The following is a 22,730-nucleotide window of genomic DNA, read 5'->3' as shown; positions in this document are numbered from 1 at the left end:
AACAAGAGAAAGGGGTGTGAGTTGGTGGAATTTGGTACAGGGAGGGTGAGGATGCTCTGAATGTTTTTCCATGTGTGAATTTTCTTAAAATTATTTAAAAATCTTTCTGCCATGAGACTTTCAATAAAAGTTCTCATTGGCTAAGCTGTGGTACCTGGAATTATGTCTGTTACCTTAAGAGCTCGACCTTTCACAGCCATGGAATTCCAGCATTCTTCTTTAATAAGTTCAGCCAAATAGGCCTTGGCGAGGTTTTGCATCTCTGCATCCTTTCTTATCTTGCAGAACGTAGATGAAGGGAAACAATGAACACGAATATGTAGCTTCTTAAAAAAATAATCTGAATTGAAAATTCACTAATCAGCCATGACTGCACATTTAGTGGCTGTCTTCTTTCCCCATTACACGGAGCTGCCTTGTGCTGGGAGATGCACCTGGGGATACTTTCCTGTCTCAAGGACCTTTCCTGAAGTTTAGTCTGGAGGCTTGGAATTTCCTTCCTGGAGGACCAGGGTGTCAACACAGAAACCTCTAAAGGCAGGCAGGTGCTAAACATGAGCCAAGGTGGTATGAGGCCAAGTGCATGGTGGACTGAACAGCTAAAGTGCCCACTATCACAGATCTGGTGGGTTGGTGCAGGGCTGGGCAGCAAACCCACTATGCCAGATCTTCCTGTTTTATTAGAGAAGTTTAAAAATGTGTATTTTTAATGAAACTACCAGATATCTAAATGTTGGCTTAATTCTTGTCAATGCATATTTGAAGTGCCAGTTTGTGACCTCTGTCTTGGGGTCACTTAATTCTTCTATTATTTATGTCTACCATAATTAAATGCTCCGTGACTCAAAGGGATCATATGCTTGACCTTTTCTCATTTAGAAACATATGTTATCTTAGTTGGTTTTATCTGCTTAAGTAAGCCAACTGCTTGAAGTGATTAGGAATTCTTGTTTTAATGGAGTTTGCTGAAAGACCTAATATGAAAGTGAGGACCAACAATCTCTAGTCCTTAGGATCCACTTCAGAACCTCTTTTGCATTTCTCTTTGTTGGCAGAATTATCAGCAAACTAGTTAAGAATAATATCTCCCTGATTAGAAAAATGTCTTATTTGTTCATTCAATCATTCATGTTTATTTTATTCACCGTCTGATCAAAGGCTTTGTTTTAATTTGCATTTGATTTCTTTTTTATCCATTAAGTTAATGGCTAATCCAGTTTTAAATTATTTTTTCCTTAAATAAACAGCTGTTTTGGCCTGTCAGTTGTCAGAACCTGTCTGATTCCCAGCCTACCCTGCCCTCCCCTCTCCACTGCTGAGGTTATTTGATCAACCCTTCCAGACTTGGTCCCTAGTTCTGTGTCCGGGTTGTCATTACTGGGCTTTGGTCTTTCCCCTATGGTTGAGATCCTGACCAGGGCTAACTAATATTCTTGTCCCTTTAGGACTGGGATCCACTGACTCTTCCCAGGGACTAGTATTCTTTTCCCAAATGTGCCTGGGTTTGTGGCGCCATCTGCTAACACTGTTCTGTGCTGGACCATCTGGTTTCACTATCACATCCAATCTGAGATGGATACTTCTTTAAAGTCCAGAGCTCCAACAAAGGTAATAATATTGGGGAAATAACTATATGGAGAGTCTTTCTCTGTCCCAAAGACTGCCTCAGAGGATTAAGAAGGCTTCTGGGGGAATATGCAGGAATTTGGTAAGCAGCAAGGAGCATCTGGAGCAGAGGCATGGGGTGGGGGTGGTGAGGGTGGGTTTATCAGTGGTCTGTAGGTCAACAGGCCAGAGGAGCAGGTTTGTGGGGAAGAACGGTCACACATGAGCTTGGAGGGAGAAGCAACGTTAGAGTGAGGGGGTAGGTATCCAACCCAAACTCACTGCAGAGTGGTCAAGCTGAGAAGCTTTTAGGAGAACCTGGTACCAGAATGGGAGGAGGCATTCCAGGCTTGGGTGAAGCCCGGGTCAAAGGTGAAAAGCTTTGTGGAATGCTTTGTGGGTTTTATTCAAGTTGTAAGACCTTAGCCAAGTGATTCTAGGTCTAATTCCTTAGTTTCCTTAAGTCAGGACAACAACAACCTACCTTTTGGGATGGGTGCAACCATTAAAATAAATAACATTCAAAAAAGCCTCTAAATTGGTGCCTATTTATTATAATAATAAAATGGGATCATTTCTTTTTAAAATTATTTTTATTAACATACAATGTATTATTTGCCCCAGGGGTACAGGTCTGTGAATCATCAGTCTTACACAATTCACAGCACTCACCATAGCACATACCTTCCCAATGTCCAAAAACCAACCACCCCCCCAGCAATCCACATTTTTTCTTATGAGATTAAGAGTCTCTTATGGTTTGTCACCCTCCAGATCCCATCTTGTTTCATTTTTTTCCTTCCCTACCCCATCACCCCCCGTCCTGCCTCTCAAATTCCTCAAATCAGAGATATCATATGATAATTGTCTTTCTCTGATTGACTTACGTTGCTCAGCATAATACCCTCTAGTTGCATTCACATTGTTGGGGATCATTTCTAATAGCTTTCTGTTGACTGTAACAAAAGCCAAATTCTTTACTGTGATGTATAAGGTCTTTAGAGCTGGCCTTTGCTCCCACATCATTCTATGAAGCTCTCTCCTGTCCACTGTGCTATTGTCCTTCTGTCCACTGTGCTATTGCCCTTCTGGCCTTTCTGTTCCTGGATTTCTCCATTTCTGCCTCAGGGCCTTCATTCATGGTGCTTCCTTAGCCTGCCATTCTCTTCCCCCAACTCTTTGCATAGCTAACTCCTCTCCTTTTGAATCCCAAATGAAAGGTCACCTCTTTCAACTGTCTTTGACCACAGAAGTAGATGCCCCACATCTATCACAGAATTCAGTTTACATCATGCAATATAGAGAGATTTGTTTAGGGTCTGTCTTTGCCAGATCAGCCTCACGAGGGCAGGATCTATATGTCTCAGTCATTATATTCAAGGCACTGACAATAGTGTCTGGCATGTAATAGGTGCTCAATAAACATTGCAGAATGAATGAATAGATAGACAAATTTTACCTCCTTGAGGTAAATTTTACCTCTTTGTGTCAGTCTGTTAAGGTCCTTTTGGTCCTGATTCTGTTACCCAGTCTGTTTCCTTTCATTCTCAGCCTCACATCATTCACTAATTTGACAAATATGCCTCATTTCTAGATCTTTATCTCAGTCACTAATTAACGTGTTTAATAGGAGAGCACATGACTGGAAACCTCTCTGCTACAGGCATCAAATTATCAGCCTCTTTTTGATACAGTTGTTTAGCCAATTATAATTCACTTAAAAGCCTTTGAATCCAATCATATTTCTTTCTCTTGTTTAGAAAAAAATGTTTTTATACTTGCAAACTCAAAAAATCAAATGTGATGTGCAGGTTGAGAAAAAGGTAGCTTAAGAACATTCTGTGTAAAACACAATTAGGACTTTTACCTTAAAAAAAAAAATCCATACAAGTAAACAGGGTAATGTCACCACCAGAAAGAGATACAAAGGCTATAGTAATAGAAGTATAGTATCCGAGAAATGGAGGTTTCAGTTTATACTTTTCTCTAAACTGGACAGAAAATACTTGAGATTCTTTTGTGGATGCCATACTCAAAGAAATGAAACCAGAGGGAAAACACATGATGATGATGAAGCTATTGAAACTACCTTGTATGATGGCCAAAAAACCTGGAATCACTAGCATAGATGAGAGAAGATACATAGGGAACATGCTAATTGTTAATCTTCTCTATTTTCAGGGTGGCCATAGAGTAGATGATGCTCAAAGGGTAGAAAAATCAGTGAATAAAGAGAGGAAGATATATCAACTGTCATTAAGAAAGGGCTAGTGGTGCCTGGGTGGCTCAGTCAGTTGTGTCCAACTCTTGATCTCAGCTCAGGTCTGGATATCAGGGTCATGAGTTCAAGCCCTGCATTGGGCTCTATGCTGGGTGTGGAGCCTACCTGAAAGAAAGAAAGAAAGAAAGAAAGAGTGAGCGAGCAGGCTCACTAAACTGGAAGGTCCAAAGTTGGCATAAGGTGGCTGAGAGGATTTCTAAAAATGTTTAAACATATGGTGGAAGATGGTTGGAACAAATGTCATGAAGGAGAGACAATCATCAGATGTGTGGCAGGCCTAGACACTCCTCTTTCTCCTATCCCCCTGCAATTTTTTTTAAAGATTTTATTTATTTATGTGAGAGCAAAAGTGAGAGAAGCAGCAGGCAGAGAGAGAAGCAGGCTCCCCAATGAGCAGGGAGTCCGATGTGGGACTCAATCTCAGGACTCCAAGATCATGACCTGAGCCGAAGGCAGACGCTCAACTGAGCCACTCAGGTGCCCTCCTCCAACTCCCAAACTTAATAATTGTCTAACTCACTGCATTTATATGCACTAGGTTTTGTTTTGTTCACATTATCCTAGAAAAGTTCTCCTTCTCATTTTCTTTCTACTTCTTTAATTATATTTCTTTATGGTGCTTAAATTAGATTTTTCAATACCTTTGCCACTTCTTCCTCATTTTCATCATGAAGCCTTTCCAGTTCTTCAAGATCTAGGCCAAATTCCTTTTGGTCTAATTTTGCAATATTATCTACTGTTTCATTTTCTTCCATCATAGCCAGAACCTGAATTTTTCAAATAAGAAAGAATGATGACAAGTAAAGAATTAAACTTTATAGACTTTTCTGAGTCTCTTTAGACAGCAGTCAGTAAAAAAGAGATGTTTTGTTTATCTGAGTGTAACTATCAAGTAAAGCATTAGATTACGGGCTTATTGTGGTCATTTAAGTTTTCAGATTTAATCCTTAAAAACTCACTAATTCAAAAACAACAACAAAAATGTAAAAATTCATCACTTCATTGAATGAAATTAAGGAATTGTTGATATTTAGGTGTGCTGGTGGTATTGTGGTTATGTGTTTTAAGAGTTCTTATTTTGGTGTGCCTGGGTGGCTCAGTCAGTTAAGCATCTGACCCGTGATTTCAGTGCAGGTCTTGATCTCATGGTTGTCAGCTCAAGCCCCATGTTGGGCTCCATGCTGGGTGTGGAGCCTACTTAAAAAAAAAAAGAAAAAAAGAGTTCTTGTCTTTTAGAGGTACGAACTTAACTAAAGATGAAATGATATGATATCTGGGATTTACTTCAAAATGATCAGGAGAAGGGATAGTGGGTAAGGGTATAGATGAAATAATATTGGTCATTGGATTTATTATTTTATTATTCTCTCTCCTTTTATACATATTTGAACATTTCTAAAATAAAAATTATCTTAAAAATTATCTTTAAAACTTTATAATTTCAGAAAATTCAGGGCCAAAGGATATACATTGTAACATATATGACAAAGTATTATCTTTAATATACATAGAACTCTTACAAATCAACAAAAAAAATTCAGAAAATATAATAGAAAAATTTAGGACTTCAATTTCAAAATGGTTGACTAAGAATGGGCTTTACAATCATCTTTTCCTGCTTCAATCCATAAAATTAAGAGGAAAGACATGTATAATCAATAGATAAATCTATTATTATAATTAAGAGAAAAAAAGTATCCTTTAGTACCATGGAAACTGTAACATCTCAAAAATGAAAATCAGATGGATCCAAATAATACATGATAGCCCCAAGTGCCCATGAGACAATACTTGAGAAAATGCAGAAGCTACACCAGATATAGGAGCACGGGGTAACCTAGAAGTAACTGGCAGAGTGATTAGTTGGGGGTACTATATCGGAAACAGGGAACAGAACCTGTATGTATCTGCACTGCCACTTGATAAAACTCCCCGGGGGCCCAGCAATGGCAACATAAGGGTTTGTTGCCAAGTGGAGGGAACTGGACTGAATATCTGGATGGGAGACAAGGACAAGGCAATGACAAGGAGTGTGCCAGTGGCTAGAAGAAATTAGAGAACATCTCCCCCTGCCATAAGATAGGTGGCTGAGCCACTTCCCAACACCACCCACCCCTTCTCATTTGACCAGACCAGAATACCTGCTGAAGTCACACTCCTACACATCTTCCCAAGCAGGTTCAGCTGGTGTGGTGGAATTACAATGGAGTGTGTCAATTTTAAAGGTAAGCATAGAACAGTAAAAATAATAATAGACTACTAATATTTGGGGAACAACAAGACCATTGAAGAGAGACAATAAATTCAATAAAGAGAAGACTTTTTACACAAACAAAGAGAGTTAGTTAAACAGAAGTGGAATTTCACAGTAACTAGGGATGCAAAAATAATTGTATCTCATAAAAAGAATCAAGAGATTATAGAACTTAAAAGTTTGATCTTTGAAACAAAAAAAATTCAATAGATGGGATGAATAGCAGAATGGACACAATTGAAGATAATTAGTGATCTGCAAGAATCAGTTATGAATTCTGCCAGGTATAAACAAAAAAAAAAAAAAAGAGAAAGTGTGAAAGAAAACTAGAGCTACTTGTATGACACATCTTGAAGGACCTATAATAAATGCACTTCAGAAGAAGAGAATAAAGAGAATAGGGGCCAGAGTGTTGAAAGAAATAATGAGAGAATTTTCGAAGACATAATACAGCATCAACACTCGAGACCAAAAGGGCATAACCAGTATGGATCAGGGCCAGGTCTAGACACAGAAATGTTGTGAAACTTAAGAACCAAATCCAAAACATTTCTAAAGGGGAAAAGAATATTACCAAGTAGAAGAATCTGTCTCATAGAAGACCCACCTTAGCAACACTGGATGCAAAAATACACTGGATCGATAGTTTTGGATCAAATTTTTCAGGGGAAGAAAAACCTTGAATCTGTAATTCTATAGTCCTTAAGCCATAGTTCAAGTGCAAGGTTGATATAATTTATGGACAGTCAGGGGCTCAGAAAGTTCACCAATACCCATACCTCTGAAAGGATTATTAAGGATGTACTTAATACAGAGGAGGTTGGGTAGAAAGACTTAAATCCAAATAAGATTGACATGTTTTTAAGAGTCTTAAAAACCAGCAATTTAGGGCTATCATTCCAAATGATATCATTAAGAGAAGGTGAGGGAAACAGAGGAAACTGAAAAAGTAAAAGCTAATAATAATACACTGAGGGTCTTGTCTTATATGAAGAGTGAATATGGTGTGATACACTCTAAACCAGAGCTTCTCCAAATTTAATGTGCCAAGAATCACCTGGAGGTCTTGTTAAAGAACATATTCTGATTCAGGACATTCAGGATGGGATTAAGATTCCAGGTGACAGAGCTGCTGTGCTCTTCCATTGACTAGGAAGGCACCAGATCACACAGAAAAATAGAAAGTCAAGTATGTGAGTTGAAATTTTAAAGATAGAAATAGAATTACCACTTCCAAAATAGTAAAGAAAAATAGAACAATAATAAAAAAAAATGTATGAACAATCCAAGAAGATAGGAAAAGGGGGAAAAATAAGTTTAAAATATGTTAAATAGAAAACCAAAAATAAAATGGCAGGAATAATTTTAAGCATATCAATAATCACAATAAATGTGCCTAAACTCACCTATTAAAAAGCTCAGACATGATTTACAAAACCAATCCAGCTGTATATTAATTACCAGACAAAAGAAAGTTGGAAATAAAGGAATGGAAAAAGGTATATAAGTAAGTGAAATACATAGCAAAAAAATTAATACAACAAAAAGAAATATAGCAAAAGTTAATATAAAAACCAAAATGTAGATTAAGAACATTAAAAGAGAAAAAGACAGATATTTCATTAGGATAAAGGAATAATTTATTGAGGAGCTCTCTTGTGCACATTTGGGCATCTACTATAAATATTGATAGAAATACAAGGATAAACTGACACACTGCTAATCAAATCCTAGAAAATAGCAGTTCAAATAGCAGAAACATAAATATAAAGAACTTGAAACAATTAGATTGATCTAATAGGAAATTAAAAACCAAAAACAAAACAAAAAAAACCCCAGAGAAAACATTCTTTACAATGCACATGGAATAGTCACAGGGTTACAAAAAGCAACTGGATACAATGCTACAAAGATAATTTCAACAAGTTTTATTTACTGACTACAGTGAAATAAATTTCAAAGTTAGCAAAAAAAAAAAAAAGATATGTAAAACAATCTATAATAATATACAAGGCAATCTGAAAAATGGAAACAGACAGATGCATACACTCTTCTAAGAAACCCTTTGGTTGATGTGTTCAAAATGGAATTACAAATGTTTACAACTAAGGAAAGATTAGGAAATTAATTATCAAAATCAATGCAATATAGTCAAAGTGGTACTCAAAGGTATATTTATAGCCTCTCACACATTGGAAAACAATAGGAAATAAACCAAGTTCTCAACTCAAAAAAGTAACAAAATGAGGACAAATAAACCTGATGGAACTAGGGAAGAACAAATAAAATTCTCAATTGCTAAAACCCTAAAAGAGTTAAATGTATAGGTATAAATTTATATATAATGTTCTCTTATCATAATAGTCACATCAATAAAAACTGTGCCATAAAAAACACAACTGTGCCATATTAATAAAATAGAAATGCTATTATAAAGTGTGATAAAAAAAGATAAAAGGCATAAATATACAATTAGGAACAGAAAGCTATAACTGAAAAATCAGAAAAGACTTGAGATTAGAATATTATACACATTTATATATTTTAAAATCTAGATGAGACAATTTTCTAAGAAAACATAATTTATCAAATCTATACTTCAAAAGAAATAGAAAACCTGACAAGATTAATGACTGTAGAAAAACTTGAAACAAAGAATCAACTCCTGTAACAGAAATCAGGCACAGATGATTTTATATGCTTGTGTGAGTTTTTGTTTGTTTTTTAATGAAATCTTAAAAAAAGAATTCACACTTCATTTTTTTTTAAAGGTTTTATTTATTTATTTGACAGAGAGAGAGATCACAAGTAGGCAAAGAGGCAGGCAGGCAGAGAAGGGGAAGCAGCCTCCCCGCTGAGCAGAGAGCTCGGATGGATGTGGGGCTCGATCCCAGGACCCTGAGATCATGACCTGAGCTGAAGGCAAAGGCTTAACCCACTGAGCCACCCAGGCACCCCAAATTCACACTTTATACAAACTGTTCCAAAGCATGGGGAGGGGGAAAACTACTCAAATCACTTGTTAAGACTAGTATAAGCCTGATATCATAATTAGACAAAGAAAGTACAAGAAAACAATATTACTTGTGATAAGAGATACAAAAATACTAAACAAAATATTAGCAAACGGAATCTGGTGTAAAATGACCAATGTCTATGGGAGGAATATAGGGTATTTGATAAAGTTTGCACCAAAATTCACAATAAAAACTCCTAAGTAACAAGGGATAGAAAGAAATTTTACTTGTGAAAGGATATCTAACAGATGCTGAGGCAAGTATCACACTTAAAAGTTAGAAACTTTCCCATTAAGTTTGGGAAGAAGATAAGCATGTCCACTCTCATGACCACTATCCTGTTAGAAGCCCTTGGCATAAGACAAGAAAGAAATGAAGCATAAAAATTAATAAGACACATGATTTCCAGAAGATATGATAGTTTACCTACATAATCCAAGAGAAACAATTGACAAAAGAGCAGAACTAAAAAGAGAATTTAGCAAGGTGATCATATATAAAAGATAAAATCAGTAACATTCATATATACTAGTAGTAGCCAATTAAAAATGCAATAGAGGGCATCTGTGTGGCTCAGTTGGTTAAGCCTCTGCTTTCAGCTCAGGTCATGAACCCAGGGTCTGGGATTGAGCCCTGCATCAGGCTCCCTCCTCAGTGGAGGGTCTGCTTCTCCTTCTGCCTGCCACTCCCCCTGCTTGTTCTCTCTCTTTCTCTCTGTCAAATAAATAAAGTCTTAAAAAAGAAAGAACATAAAAAGAAAATGTAATAGAAAAATATTCCATTCACAAAAGCAAAAAAACCCAAAACTATATCTAAAATAAACCTAACAACAAAATTAAACAGTCACTTTTAGACTAAAATGTCACTGAAGAATTTTTAATTGAATAGACCTATATTTATTTACATATAAATATTAAATTTATATAATACATATTATATGTAAGATTTATATTATAGGGGGAGTGGTAAGATGGTGGAGTAGTAGGGTGATTCTAACCTGCTTCCTCACTGGAACACAGAGAGATAAAGATTGGATCATTCTGAACACCCATGAAATTGGTCAGAAGTCTTATAGAGAAGAAAGCTGTACATCTACAAACCAGAAAAATGAACTGTGGAAGATGGAGAAATTCACCCCAAAAGAAAGAATAGGAAGAAATCATGGCCAGAGACTTAATCAATACAGATATAAGTAAAATGTCTGAACAAGAATTTAAAGCAACAATTGTAAGGATAGTAGCTGGGCTTGAATAAAGCATAAAAGATGCTAGAGTCCAGTACTACAGAGATAAAAGAACTAAAATCTAGTCAGACTGAAATTAAAAACTCTATAACTGAATGCAGTCCTAAGTGGAGGCCATAAAAATGAAGATGAATGAATCAGAAAAGCGAATCAGTGATAGAGAAGATAAAATTATGGAAAATAATGAAGCTGAAAAGAAGAGGGAAAGAAAACTATTAGACCATGAAGGCAGACTTAGGGAACTCAGTGACTCCACAAAGTGAAATAATATCCGTGTTACAGGAGTCCCAGAAGATGAAGAGCAGGAAAAAAGGGCAGAGAGTTTATTTAAACAAATTATAGCTGAGAACTTCCCTAATCTGGAGAAGGAAACAGGCATTCAAGTCCAGAAGCATGGAGAACTCCCCTCAAAATCAACCCAAATTAAAAAAAAAAAAAATAGGTCAATACTTCAACATATTATAGTGAAGTTTGCAATTTACAAAGATAAACAGAAAATCCTGAAAACAGCTTGGGACAAAAGATCCTTAACCTTTAAGGGTAGACACATGTGGCTGGCAGCAGACCTGTCTGCAGAGACCTGGCAAGCCAGACAGGGCTAGTATGATATATTCAACATGCTAAATGGGGAAAATATTCAGCCAAGAATACTTTATCCAGCAAGGCTGTCATTTAGAATAAGAGAGATAGAGTTTACAAGACAAACAAAAACTAATTTGTGAACACTAAACCAGTCCTACAAGAAATATTAAAGGGGACCTTTTTAGCAGAGAGAGATCCCAAAAGTAACAAAGACCAGAAAGGAACAGAGACAATCAACAGGATTAGCAACTTTACAGGTAATACAATGGGACTAAAATCATAGCTTTGAATAATTACTCTGAATGTAAATGGATTAAATGCTCCAGTCAAAAGGCATAGGGTATCAGACCCATATCAATATGTGCTTATAAAACACTCATTCTAGACCCTAAGTCACCTCCAGATTGAAAATGAGGTGGTGGAGAGCCATTTATCATGCTAATGGACATAAAAAGAAAGCTGGAGTAGTCATTCTTACCTCAAACTAGATTTTAAACCAAAGACTGTAATAAAAGATGAAGAAGGACACTATATCCAAATAAAGGGGTCTATCCAAGAAGAAGATCTAACAATTGTAAATATTTATTCCTCTAACTTGGGAGCAGCCAAATATATGAACAAATCCATAACAAAATTAAAGAAATCCATTGATAATAATACAATAATAGTAGAGTACTTTCACCCCACTCACAGCAATGGACAGATCATTTAAGCAGAAGGTCAATAAGGAAAGTTGGGTTCTGAATGACACACTGGTTCAGATCGACTTAACAGTTATCTTCAGAGCATTTCATCCTAAAGCAGCAAAATACACACACTTTTTGAGTGCACATGGAACATTCTCCAGAATAGATCACATAATGGGTCACAAGTCAGGTTTAAACTGGTACAAAAAGACTGAGATCATACCATGCATATTTTCAGACCACAGTGCAATGAAACTTGAAGTCAACCATCAGAAGAAATTTGGAAAGACAATAAGTACACAGAGGTTAAAGAATATCCTACTAAAGAATGAATGGGTCAACCACGAAATTAAAGAATTAAAAACACACACGGAAGCAAATGAGAATAAAAACATGACAGTTCAAAATCTTTCAGATGCAGCAAAGGCGGACCTATGAGGGAAGTATATAGCAATACTAGTTTTTCTCAAGAAGCAAGAAAAATCTCAAATACACAACCTAACCTCACACCCAAAGGAGCTGGAAAAGGAACAGTAAATAAAGCCTAAATCTAGCAGAAGAGAAATAATAAAGATTAGAGCAGAAATCAATGATGTAGGAACTTAAAAAAAACAAACAAACAGTAGAACAGATCAATGAAACTAGGAGCTGGTTCTTGGAAATAATTAATAAGATTGATAAACCCCTAGTCAGACTTACAAAAAAGAAAAGAGAAAGGACCTAAATCAATAAAATCATGAATGAAAGAGGAGAGATAACAACCAATATGAAAGAAATGTGAATAATTATAAGAGAATATATGAGCAATCATATGCCAACCAATTAGGCAATCTGGAAGAAATGGATACATTTCTAAAAACATATAAACTACCAAAACTGAACCAGGAAGAAATAGAACACTTGAACAGACCCATAACTGGCAAGGAAATTGAAGCAGTAATTAAAAATCTCCCAACAAACAAGAGTCCAGTCCAGTGCTTCCCATGCTCATGGATTGGAAGAATAAATATTGTTAAAATGTCTATGCTTCCCAAAGCAATCTACACTTCAATTCAATCCCTATCAAAATACCACCAGTATTTTTCTCAGAGCTGGAACAAACAATCTTAAAATTTGTATGGAACCAGAAAAGACCCTGAATAGCCAAAGTAATGTTGAAAAAGAAAACCAAAGCTGGAGGCATCACAATTCCAGGCTAAAAGCTGTATTACAAAGCTGTCATCATCAAGACAGTATGGTACTGGCACAAAAACAGACACATAGATCAATGGAACAGAATAAAGAACCCCTAAATGGACCCTCAGCTCTATGGTGAACTAATCTTGGACAAGGCAGAAAAGACTATCCAATGGAAAAAAGATGGTCTCTCCAACAAATGGGTGTTGGGAAAATTGGACAGCCACAAGTAGAAGAATGAAACTGGACAACTTTATTACACCATATACAAAAATAAACTCAAAATGGATGAAAGACCTAAATATGAGCCTGGAATCCATCAAAATCCTAGAGGAAAACACAGGCAGCAAGCTCTTTGACCTCGGCTGCAGCAACTTCTTACTAGACATGTCTCCAAAAGCAAGGAAAACAAGAGGAAAAATAAACTATTAGGACTTCATCAATATAAAAAGCTTCTGCACAGCAAAGGAAACAACAAAACTAAAAGGCAACCTAAGGAATGGGAGAAGATATTTGCAAATGTCTTATCAGATAAAGGGCTAATATCCATGATCTATAAAGAATGTATCAAACACCCAAAAAACAGATGTCAAGAAATGGAGAGAATTCAGGAACAGACATTTCTCCAAAGAATACATACAAATGGCTACAGACACACACAAAAATGCTCAATATCACCAGCATCAGGGAAATACAAATCAAAAGCACAAGGGGATACCACCTCACACTGGTCAGAATGGCTAAAATTAACAACTCAGGAAACAACAAGTGTTGGTGAGAATATGGAGAAAGGGGAACCCTCTAACACTGTTGGTGGGAATGCAAACTGGTGCAGACACTCTGGAAAACAGTATGGAACTTCGTTAGGAAGTTAAAAATAGAACTACTGTATAACCCAGAAATTACACTTCTATGTATTTATCCAAAGGATACAAAAATAGTGACTTGAAGGGACACATGCATCCCAATGTTTATAGCAGCTATGTCCACAAAAGCCAAACTATGGAAAAAGCCCTGATGACCATCAACAGATGAATGGATAAAGAAGTGGTGTATATATAAAATGGAATACTACTCAGCCATCTAAAGAGTGCTATGGTGATTGCTGTGAATTGTGTAAGACTGATGATTCACCTGTAACCCTGAAACAAATAATACATTATATGTTAATAAATTTTTAAAAAGAATGAAATCTTGCCATTTGCAATAGCATGGATGGAACTAAAGGGTATTATGCTAAGAGAAATTAGTCAGAGAAAGGTAATTATTTGATTTCACCTGGGTGGCTTGGTGGGTTAACCTCTGCCTTCGGCTCAGGTCATGATTCCAGGGTCCTGGGATCAAGGCCTACATCGGGCTCTCTGCTCAGCAGGGAGGCTACTTCCCCCTCTCTCTCTGCCTGCCTCTCTGCCTACTTGTGATTTCTCTCTCTGTCAAATAAATAAATAAAATCCTTATTTTATTTATTTATTATTTTATTTATTTGTTTGTTTAATTTTAAAAACAGAGAGGGAGGCAAACTCTTAACTCTTAACTATAGGAAACTATAGGAAACAAACTGAGGGTAGATGGAGGGGAGGTGGGTGGAAGGATGGGATAATTGGGTGATGGGTATTAAGGAGGGCACTTGATGTAAGGAGTACTGGGCATTAGATGCAACTGATAAATCACAAAATTCCACCCTGAAACTAATAATACACTATGTATTAACTAAATTGAGTTTAAATAAAATATTTTAAAGATTTATATCATATATTTTTATATATATTATGTATATATAAACTTTCAGAAATAGCAAATAAATTCTTACCCAAGTCAAAGGTAAGCAATGTATTCTCAAAGTCAGATCAGAGTTTTACATTGAGCTTGACAAACCAATCTTAAAATTCAAATAGAAAAATAAATATGCAAAAAAAAGGACAACATTTTTCTTTTTTGAAAAAGAAGAGTAAAGGGAGAATTACCTTTTAAGGTATAAAAATATTTTATAATGTGATAGCTATCAAAATAGTTTGGAATTTTCCTGGGAAATGATCAATACTCTATTTCAGAATAGAGAGTCCAGAAACAATAGTGCATATATGGGAATCCAGGGATTGACAGAGGAAGTACTCCGAGTCATTGGAGAAAAGGTGGTACATTCAATAAAAAGCACAGGCGAAACGGGCTAGTCATTTGAAAAAATAAATTTAGATCCATACCTCATACCACTCATGAAAATAAATTATAGGTGAAATAAAAGGAGTATTAGAAAAAAAATTATGAGACTTTCGAAGACCTTTTTAAAATCAGATATACAGAACAAAAGCTCTAAATAAAATATCAGTACATTTGGATCATAACTTATAAATTCTGCATTTTATTTTTTTATTTTTATTTTTTTAATTTTTATTTTTAATTTTTTATTTATTTTTTTAAATTCTGCATTTTAAAAGGCACATTGTAAAAGGTAAGGCAGAAGACAAAAATATTTGTAGTATTTGTAGGTTGAACCATATAAAACTGTGATTTCATATGGTTCAACCTGATAATAAAGCCAGCTCTAGATTTTCCCCTTGCACACTTCTGTGCTTGTTCTCCCTCCCAGCTGACTGTGCTGAGCTCAAAAAAGGCAACCTCAAAAGGCATTGCTGAAGACAGCAGAATCTCTTCCCCATTGCGTCTCTGAACAACTGCATGGAACAGAGTAGTTAATGACCAGTTAATAAACTTCCAATCCCTGTGCCACTCTATTTTTGGAGTTTAGTTATTATCACAGCTTAACTAGCCCTAATTATGACAAATATAAATTAAAAATAAAAATAAAAAAGAACTCCCCAATCAAAAGAAAAAAGACCAACAACATGATAGAAAAATAGTCACGGGATATGAACGGAATTCACAGAAGAGGAAGGTCTTTTAGAGTTATGAGAGGATAGTCAACCCAATTAGTAATAAGGAAAATCAAACAAAGAGGAGGAAATTCCCAAAGAAAAATTTGAGGACATTTCCCGGAACTGAAGGACAAAAATTTTTTTATAGAAAGTGCTCACCAATGTCTAGCACACAAGAAAGACAAAAACTAGCAAATGAACTAGGGTCCTGGTACAAAACAGATGACACACCCAAATGGGATAACTGGGGAGAGGGACTTTTATAAAAGTATTGTCAGGGTAAAGGAAGCCAACAAGGCATGATAAAGCATCTCAGGGTAGCAACACAGAAAGCGATCACCACGCCTACGTGTGAAGGGTAAGGGTGGGGAGTAGTTACTGGAACCTGGAGAGATCGGTAGTTGCAGGAAAGGGCTGGCTGTCACTGCCAAATCATAATACCACAAAGAGGCCACTGGAGGAATAAAGACCCTGCCCTCTGATTGCCGCTGCTCCTCACTGACTTGAAAAAGAAGAGTAAAGGGAGAATTACCTTTTAAGGTATAAAAATATTTTATAATGTGATAGCTATCAAAATAGTTTGGAATTTTCCTGGGAAATGATCAATACTCTATTTCAGAATAGAGAGTCCAGAAACAATAGCACATTGATAATATCCACAAAGGCCAGCCTGTTGGGGCTGAGAAGGGTGGGGGTGGGGAATATATCTGCACCAGCAAACCAAAAATATCCATCAAATCTATCAAGGTACATAATTGTGAAATTTCCTAACAGCTGGGATAAAGGATCCTGTAAGTTTGCAGAGACAAAACCTAGTTACCTAGAAAGAACTGGGAATCAGAAAGGTATTGGATTCTCTAAAGCAAACACTGAGAGCTAGAAGATGATGGAGCAAGCCTTCAAAATTCTGAGGGGAAATCAAGGAACACCGAGTGTGACAGTAGGATAAAGAAATTTTAAGAAAAACCAAGTTTCAAAAATATCCCTCCCACATGCCCTTTCCCAAGAACGGAGCCAAAGCATTGTAGAACTCTAAGGGGACAGGCACCATCCACACTGCATTACCTTTCCAGAAGCACAGCTATCTGATAAATGATGTCCTCAAGAAGGCAACAACACAGCAGTCCTGCTTAGGAAGCTACTAGAAGATGTCAAGAAAACAAAGAAAAATGCATTGGGCCTTGGAAAGAGGGGCTCCAACTCAGGGGGCAGAGGATTTCCCAGACGTATAGACAAGAGGAATTCCTAGGACTTATGCTCCCTCAGACCATGTACCTGGTCTAAGGAGCAAGGTGCTTAGACCAGAGCTGGAAGATGGAAAAGGAGCTCATAAAAACAAACCAACCACTGACAGCTTGACTACCTCAGGTATTTGACTGTATTAAGAAGAGTTTTTAGCATTTTGAGAGGGTCTAAATCAGTGAGTAGGTACATAGAAAGGCTTACTCTAAAACAAAGGCAATTATTCCAGGGAAAATATGATTGTAAAAACGGAAATGTAATCATAACATACCATGTGGCTCAGCTTTGAGAGTATTTATGGAACTCTACTAGTGTGCATACTGATAGAGATTTACGTGTATGTTGTAGTGAAGGGGTGTAAAAGAACCTACTCATCTTCCATACCAGGAAGTCCACAGTTAGTGCCAAAATAGAAATATCAAGAAAAAACAGGATTAAAAAAACCATTTAGAAAGATAAAGGTAAATACCCAAACAAAAATGGTAAAAGAATTGAAAACACTTATCTCAGGAGTACAGGAATCATAGAGAAGAAAAGTTAGGCAGGTGCTGTTTTAAAAACACTATTTTTAATTATATAACTCATTATTTAACCTGTAAAAGTGTATACATGTAACTTTGATAAAAATATGTATTAAAAAAAGAAGGGAGACCCAGCGTCAGGAAGCCCGAGAAGAAAACCCCTGTTTATATATGGTGTGGAATGGGACAAATTCCACCATGTTACAGCACCTCAGAAAACCGAGCTTCCTGGCAGAGGGAAAAATGAGTACGGCTCCTCATGCAGTGTTGGATAAAATGAAGTTCAAAAAAGGAATTTTAGACCGAGGGCCAGTATATTCGTTTATGAATTCGCACCACTTACAGTTTTAGCAAGTGCTTTGATTCCTGTTTTTATCTCTTTCCTTTTTCTGGAAAACAGTTTCACCTCATTTTTGATGGCCTGAAATGGAACAAGTACATCACTTAAACAGGCAAGAGAAATTATAGTTGTATGACAGATAGGCAGATAGATGCACACAGAGGTACACAGATACACAGGTAGTACTTCTCTGGAAACAACTTGTGTAAAGACTAAGAATACGGAGTGTACATGAAATATCGCCCCTGCACTGCCTTGCTTAAGTCCAAAGCTGCTGTGCAAGTGACCCTGGAAGCAACTTGCAACCGATGTCATTTCAAAGGCCAAAGAAAAGAAGATAAATAGTGAAAAAATTAAATAGAGAATAGCTGACAAAAGCAACCGGTCAGCTATTTTATTGGGAACTTGAGTGAAACTAACAAGCTAACTTCAGACATGAGCTGCTAGTTTTGTCATTTTCCAGCACATCTAAAGCCACCATGTCCTTTCTCCTGTTCCTGGCCCACCTGTTTTCTTCAAATCAACTTTGCAGCAGCCCCCCACATTCACCCTGACATGAAGTATCTGATCGTTCTTCACTTTGGCTTCCCCTAGACATGTTTATTCTGTTTCATATTAGCTTAAGCACTGTTCCTAAAGCTAATAACTTCATCTAAAACCTTGGGCTAGATTAGGGTGTTTGCTTTCAGGAAAGTTATTACACTTGTATGATGTAATGTTCTGCCCAGTGGCATCTCCTTCTACTTTCTAACTTTCCAATGGGTTTTCACAGGAAACTAATCTATTTGGCACACGTACAGAGCATTATTTCAAACCTCCTCCATGTTTTATAAATACCTGTTCACTTTTTTGTTGTATCCAGGGAATTTCCTTTATGTTATCAACTTGGACTAATTCCTCTTGTGACGAATCAACGCTTGGCTTCATATTCTCGTTTATCTTAGAAGAAGACAGACATTCTTAAAATTAAAATGCTTTTCCTCCCACTCTACTTCATATAATTGCTTTGGATCTCTTTGCAATTGTTGCATTTTTAAAATAATACCAAAAGTTTTGCCTGCCCAAGATGTAATATTTTATTAATTTAATTCATATTAATCTGTCCTCAGGTCAACCACACCTTTCATTGAGAAAGCAAAAATGATCAGACAGGTCACACATTCACCAAATCACTCTGCTTCCTTCCTGTCATTGCAGACCACATGCTCCTGCCTATCAAGCCTGGCCCTGCCATTTGTACTTAGGGTCTCAGTCTTTTCTTCCTTCTTAGGGTCTTTACACTTAAAAAAAAAAAAAATAATCCTCTTGCCCTTCTGCACCATCCATTCCTCCTCTCTCTCTCTCTCTTTTTTTTAAGATTTTATTTATTATTTGACAGAGAGAGATCCCAAGTAGGCAGAGAGAGAGGGGGGAAGCAGGCTCCCCGCTGAGCAGGGAGCCTAATGCAAGGCTTGATCCCAGGACCCTGAGACCATGACCTGAGCCAAAGGCAGAGGTTTAATCCACCAAGCCACCCAGGCACCCCCATTCCTCCTTTCTACTGAAAACTGATTATCTGATTTAGAAAGGAAGAGAGAGTGGGTGGAGGGAAGAGGGGAAGGAAGGAAGGAAGGAAGGGAGGAAAGAAGGACAAACGCTGTATTGGAACTCAACTGTATGTTCAGATTTTGATTCCAAATTCAAGGACTCTCCTTGTTGTATACTTAAATAATCATTCTCCTCATTCATGGTGTTGCTCAGAGAAATTGAAAGTTTCTGGGAATAATGGATAATGTCACTGGCTAGGTTTCCTCCAAGCCGCCTATATTAATAAAAAAAAAAAAAGAAAGAAAAGGACTATAAAATCCAATTTTAAAAAGTTTTAGCAGCATTATTTCCAGATACCTAACCATTTCTACACAAAGAAATATGGGGCTAATTCTCCACAGTGCCCTCTAGTTATTAGGACTCTACTTCTTAGATAGGTGAGTCCTTTCATAGGCTCCCGGACATGATAGTCCTCTTGACCTCTCTGAGGTGACCTCTTCTCACACTGTCCCTGGACCCTTACCCTACACGTCCTCTGTACCTACCCGCCTTGGCCACTGTACAGAAGAGACATTGTTCTGGTGGAGCCTTAGAATATACTAGGCATTTTACTGCTTCACATACATAATCACACTGTCATATTTGTTCCTCGTAACCCCCACCTGCCATTGAGGGAAGCATTACTCCCATGCAATATGCCAGGGCATCGCAAACCTTAGACATATCAGTACTTCATGGATGAGGGATTGTTAAAAACAGATTTCTGGGCCCCATCCACAGAGATTCTGATTCAGAAAGTTTAGGTAAGGACCAAAAATAAGCATTTCTAACAAGCTTAGAGTTGCTACAGGCCCCACCTTGAGGAACATTGTTATAGATGACTTAGAGAGGGTATTATTATGTGCCTGAGGTCACAAGTTAGTAAGTCCTGGACCAAGGTTTCAAACTCTACTTTGTTTTGAGTCAGAAGTCCACAGGATTAATGACCCATGGGTGGCAATGTCCTTACTTCTAGAAAGAGGGCTCCAGCATTTGTTCGTTATTGCTGGAGATGCTGTTTGTTCACTTACTGTACAGGATGTCTTAGGACTTATATATGAGAGACAAGTTAGTATTTTACTCAGAGTCCATGCATAAAATGGGCATGAAGATGCAGTATTCAAATGAGTCTCTGAAATAAGTGATGACCAAAACTGTTACGACGTAAAATCTCCATTTACTTTTATTTAACATTTACAAATATTTAACATTTTCAGTGTCCCATATTTTGTTACTTTTTTAATCATAGGAAGCACCAGGAGATTTTTTTTTTTAGCAGCAATAAATTGCACATTAACTAATGATATCCAACAACAGGCCAAACAAGACAACATATAAAGTCCAGGCTGTCATCTTCAGGCTCTATCCCTTGGTCATCATTTATATGCTCAAGCAGTATTTTACTTGGAATTTTAATTTTAATCTAAGCAAAGTCTACATAATTTGATATTGTCTAAGCAAAGTCCCGCTAGGGAAGTATATCTACCTGTGTGTGCACATGCATACAAATCTATGTCAGGTTTTTAAGGGATGAATAGGAGCTTAAGAAAATGATCTACTCTTCATGATGGTCCTCATTCATTGTACTCCTCCAACAGGTGTTATGAAAGGGAGAACTGTCATCTCATATGTACTATGTCTTGTTATTTTTTGTATTTTGATGCTTTGACATTTGGGGGCCCTGCTGACCCTGGTGGGACTGCCCCTCCTGAGACCCACCAATTGGTACAAATAGGAAACCACTCACCCTGGAGCCACCTCTCAAAGGTAAGCCAATCAATCCAGAGCCCACACCTCCAACTCAGGGCTGCCATTTCCCTGCCTTAATCACCCCTGGACCAAATATCAGACAACCAGGGCCAGCACCCATGCTCTAGAACCTGCTGAAATTAACCAAACTAACCAATGCTAACCCTGTCTGCTCCTTCCCATGGAAACCAAACTAAGGCTTTTGCCTGTGTTTCCTTTGTTCTTTCTGCCTCGTTATCCACCTAGGTGCCTTCCTCTGCCACGTATGTTGGCAAACCTCCTTCTTTTGGGCAGTGAATATAATAATTTTTTCGATGACAGTTGTCTCCTGTTATGATGGCCTTGCTCTACATAAATAGTAACAAAATCTTTATTTTAAAACACTATACCGCATCATGTTGCTTAATGTATACAGTACACACCTCCATTTTAGGTAAACAAGGGTGCCATCATCTCTCCCATTCACCAGAATGTTTTGTCCATCCATTGAAATTCTCACTGATTGAATACCATGCCCCTGGTGAGAATGACTCCGACTTCGAGCAAACGTTTCCTTAATAGTTTTAGGAACAAAGTGTAGAAATTACAAATGCAACTTGACCATATGGTTTTTCTAAGAGGGTCACATGTACTTTTGCTTATGGATAAATCTTTTTGTATTTGCTAACAGCAAATTTTTATTCGGCATGGAAGTAGCCTCTTAGTAATACATAGTACTGAAAATCTCTAGTTCAAAACATGCTCACTGATACTGATTCACTTTCTCATCTGTGTTGAATGGAGAGAGAGAGACTATTATCACCAATTTGTAATAGGAAAACTAGACACACAGAAGCAACTTGCTGAGGGCTACACAGTTAGGGGAGGGGACTTGAGCGAGCAGAAATGGCAGATTCAGATGCCTTCAAGAGTAAGGTAGGTTTCATTTCTGTGTGATGAGTGGTTGAGAGAGGAATAGGCACTGTGAAGAATGGAGGGTAATATGCCCCACATGGAGGATGCTAAACCAGTTCAAGTAGATCCCGAACAAAACATATCACTGATCTGTTACGCAGGGCAACAGTTTAAGTTCCTTGACTAAAAATTGGGATTTCTGTGTCACACTGGTTCTCAACCATGATTTTTTTTTTTAAATTTAACTTTTTAAATAGGTAATACATTCAAATGGTTCAAGACTCAAAAACTAAGAGTATGCAGTGAAATCTCCTTCCTGTCTCCATTCCCCAGCCACCTCCCAAAGCCGATCGGCATAATTAATACTTTTAATATCCTCTCAGAGGTTTTTAAATGTATATGAACAAATTTTTATGTAGACATAATTCTAAAAATAAGTTGTAGCATAATATATTATGTGCCTTGCTTTTCCTTATTAAAAGTAGATCTTGAGGTTCTTTTCATATTGTGGCATAAAGATTTTCTCAGTCTGCATAATATTCCATATTTTCTTTATGTATTGTTTATATAACATTATTTATTTATCCAGTCCTCCACTGGTGGTCATGAGGCTGCTTTTATAAACAGTGCTGCCACGAATAACCTCATATATGAGGTGCTTTACATAGAATTACGCAGAAGAATTCTGATGCCTTGCCACA

At 37.1% G+C, this 22,730-nt stretch overlaps 1 protein-coding gene across 2 annotated transcripts in view; it reads right to left on the bottom strand.

Moving 5' to 3' along the window:
- Nucleotides 1-22,730, bottom strand: part of CFAP43 (cilia and flagella associated protein 43) — a 103,128-nt gene that overhangs the window by 35,315 nt on the left and 45,083 nt on the right. For both annotated transcript variants that reach the window (XM_032880683.1, XM_032880691.1), the window contains exons 16-21: nucleotides 21,558-21,688; nucleotides 19,474-19,621; nucleotides 18,658-18,759; nucleotides 17,824-17,901; nucleotides 4,528-4,653; nucleotides 174-278 (exon numbers count right to left, since the gene is read on the bottom strand). In XM_032880683.1, the coding sequence (XP_032736574.1) occupies nucleotides 174-278; nucleotides 4,528-4,653; nucleotides 17,824-17,901; nucleotides 18,658-18,759; nucleotides 19,474-19,621; nucleotides 21,558-21,688 (690 nt within the window). The remainder of the gene's footprint in view (nucleotides 1-173; nucleotides 279-4,527; nucleotides 4,654-17,823; nucleotides 17,902-18,657; nucleotides 18,760-19,473; nucleotides 19,622-21,557; nucleotides 21,689-22,730) is intronic.

This window comes from Lontra canadensis, unplaced genomic scaffold, assembly GCF_010015895.1.
Source record: "Lontra canadensis isolate GAN:19392208 unplaced genomic scaffold, GSC_riverotter_1.0 scaffold3, whole genome shotgun sequence".
Lineage (NCBI taxonomy): Eukaryota > Metazoa > Chordata > Mammalia > Carnivora > Mustelidae > Lontra > Lontra canadensis.
The sequence above is the reverse complement of the archived record's forward strand: the minus strand, read 5'-3'. Positions and strand labels throughout refer to the sequence as shown.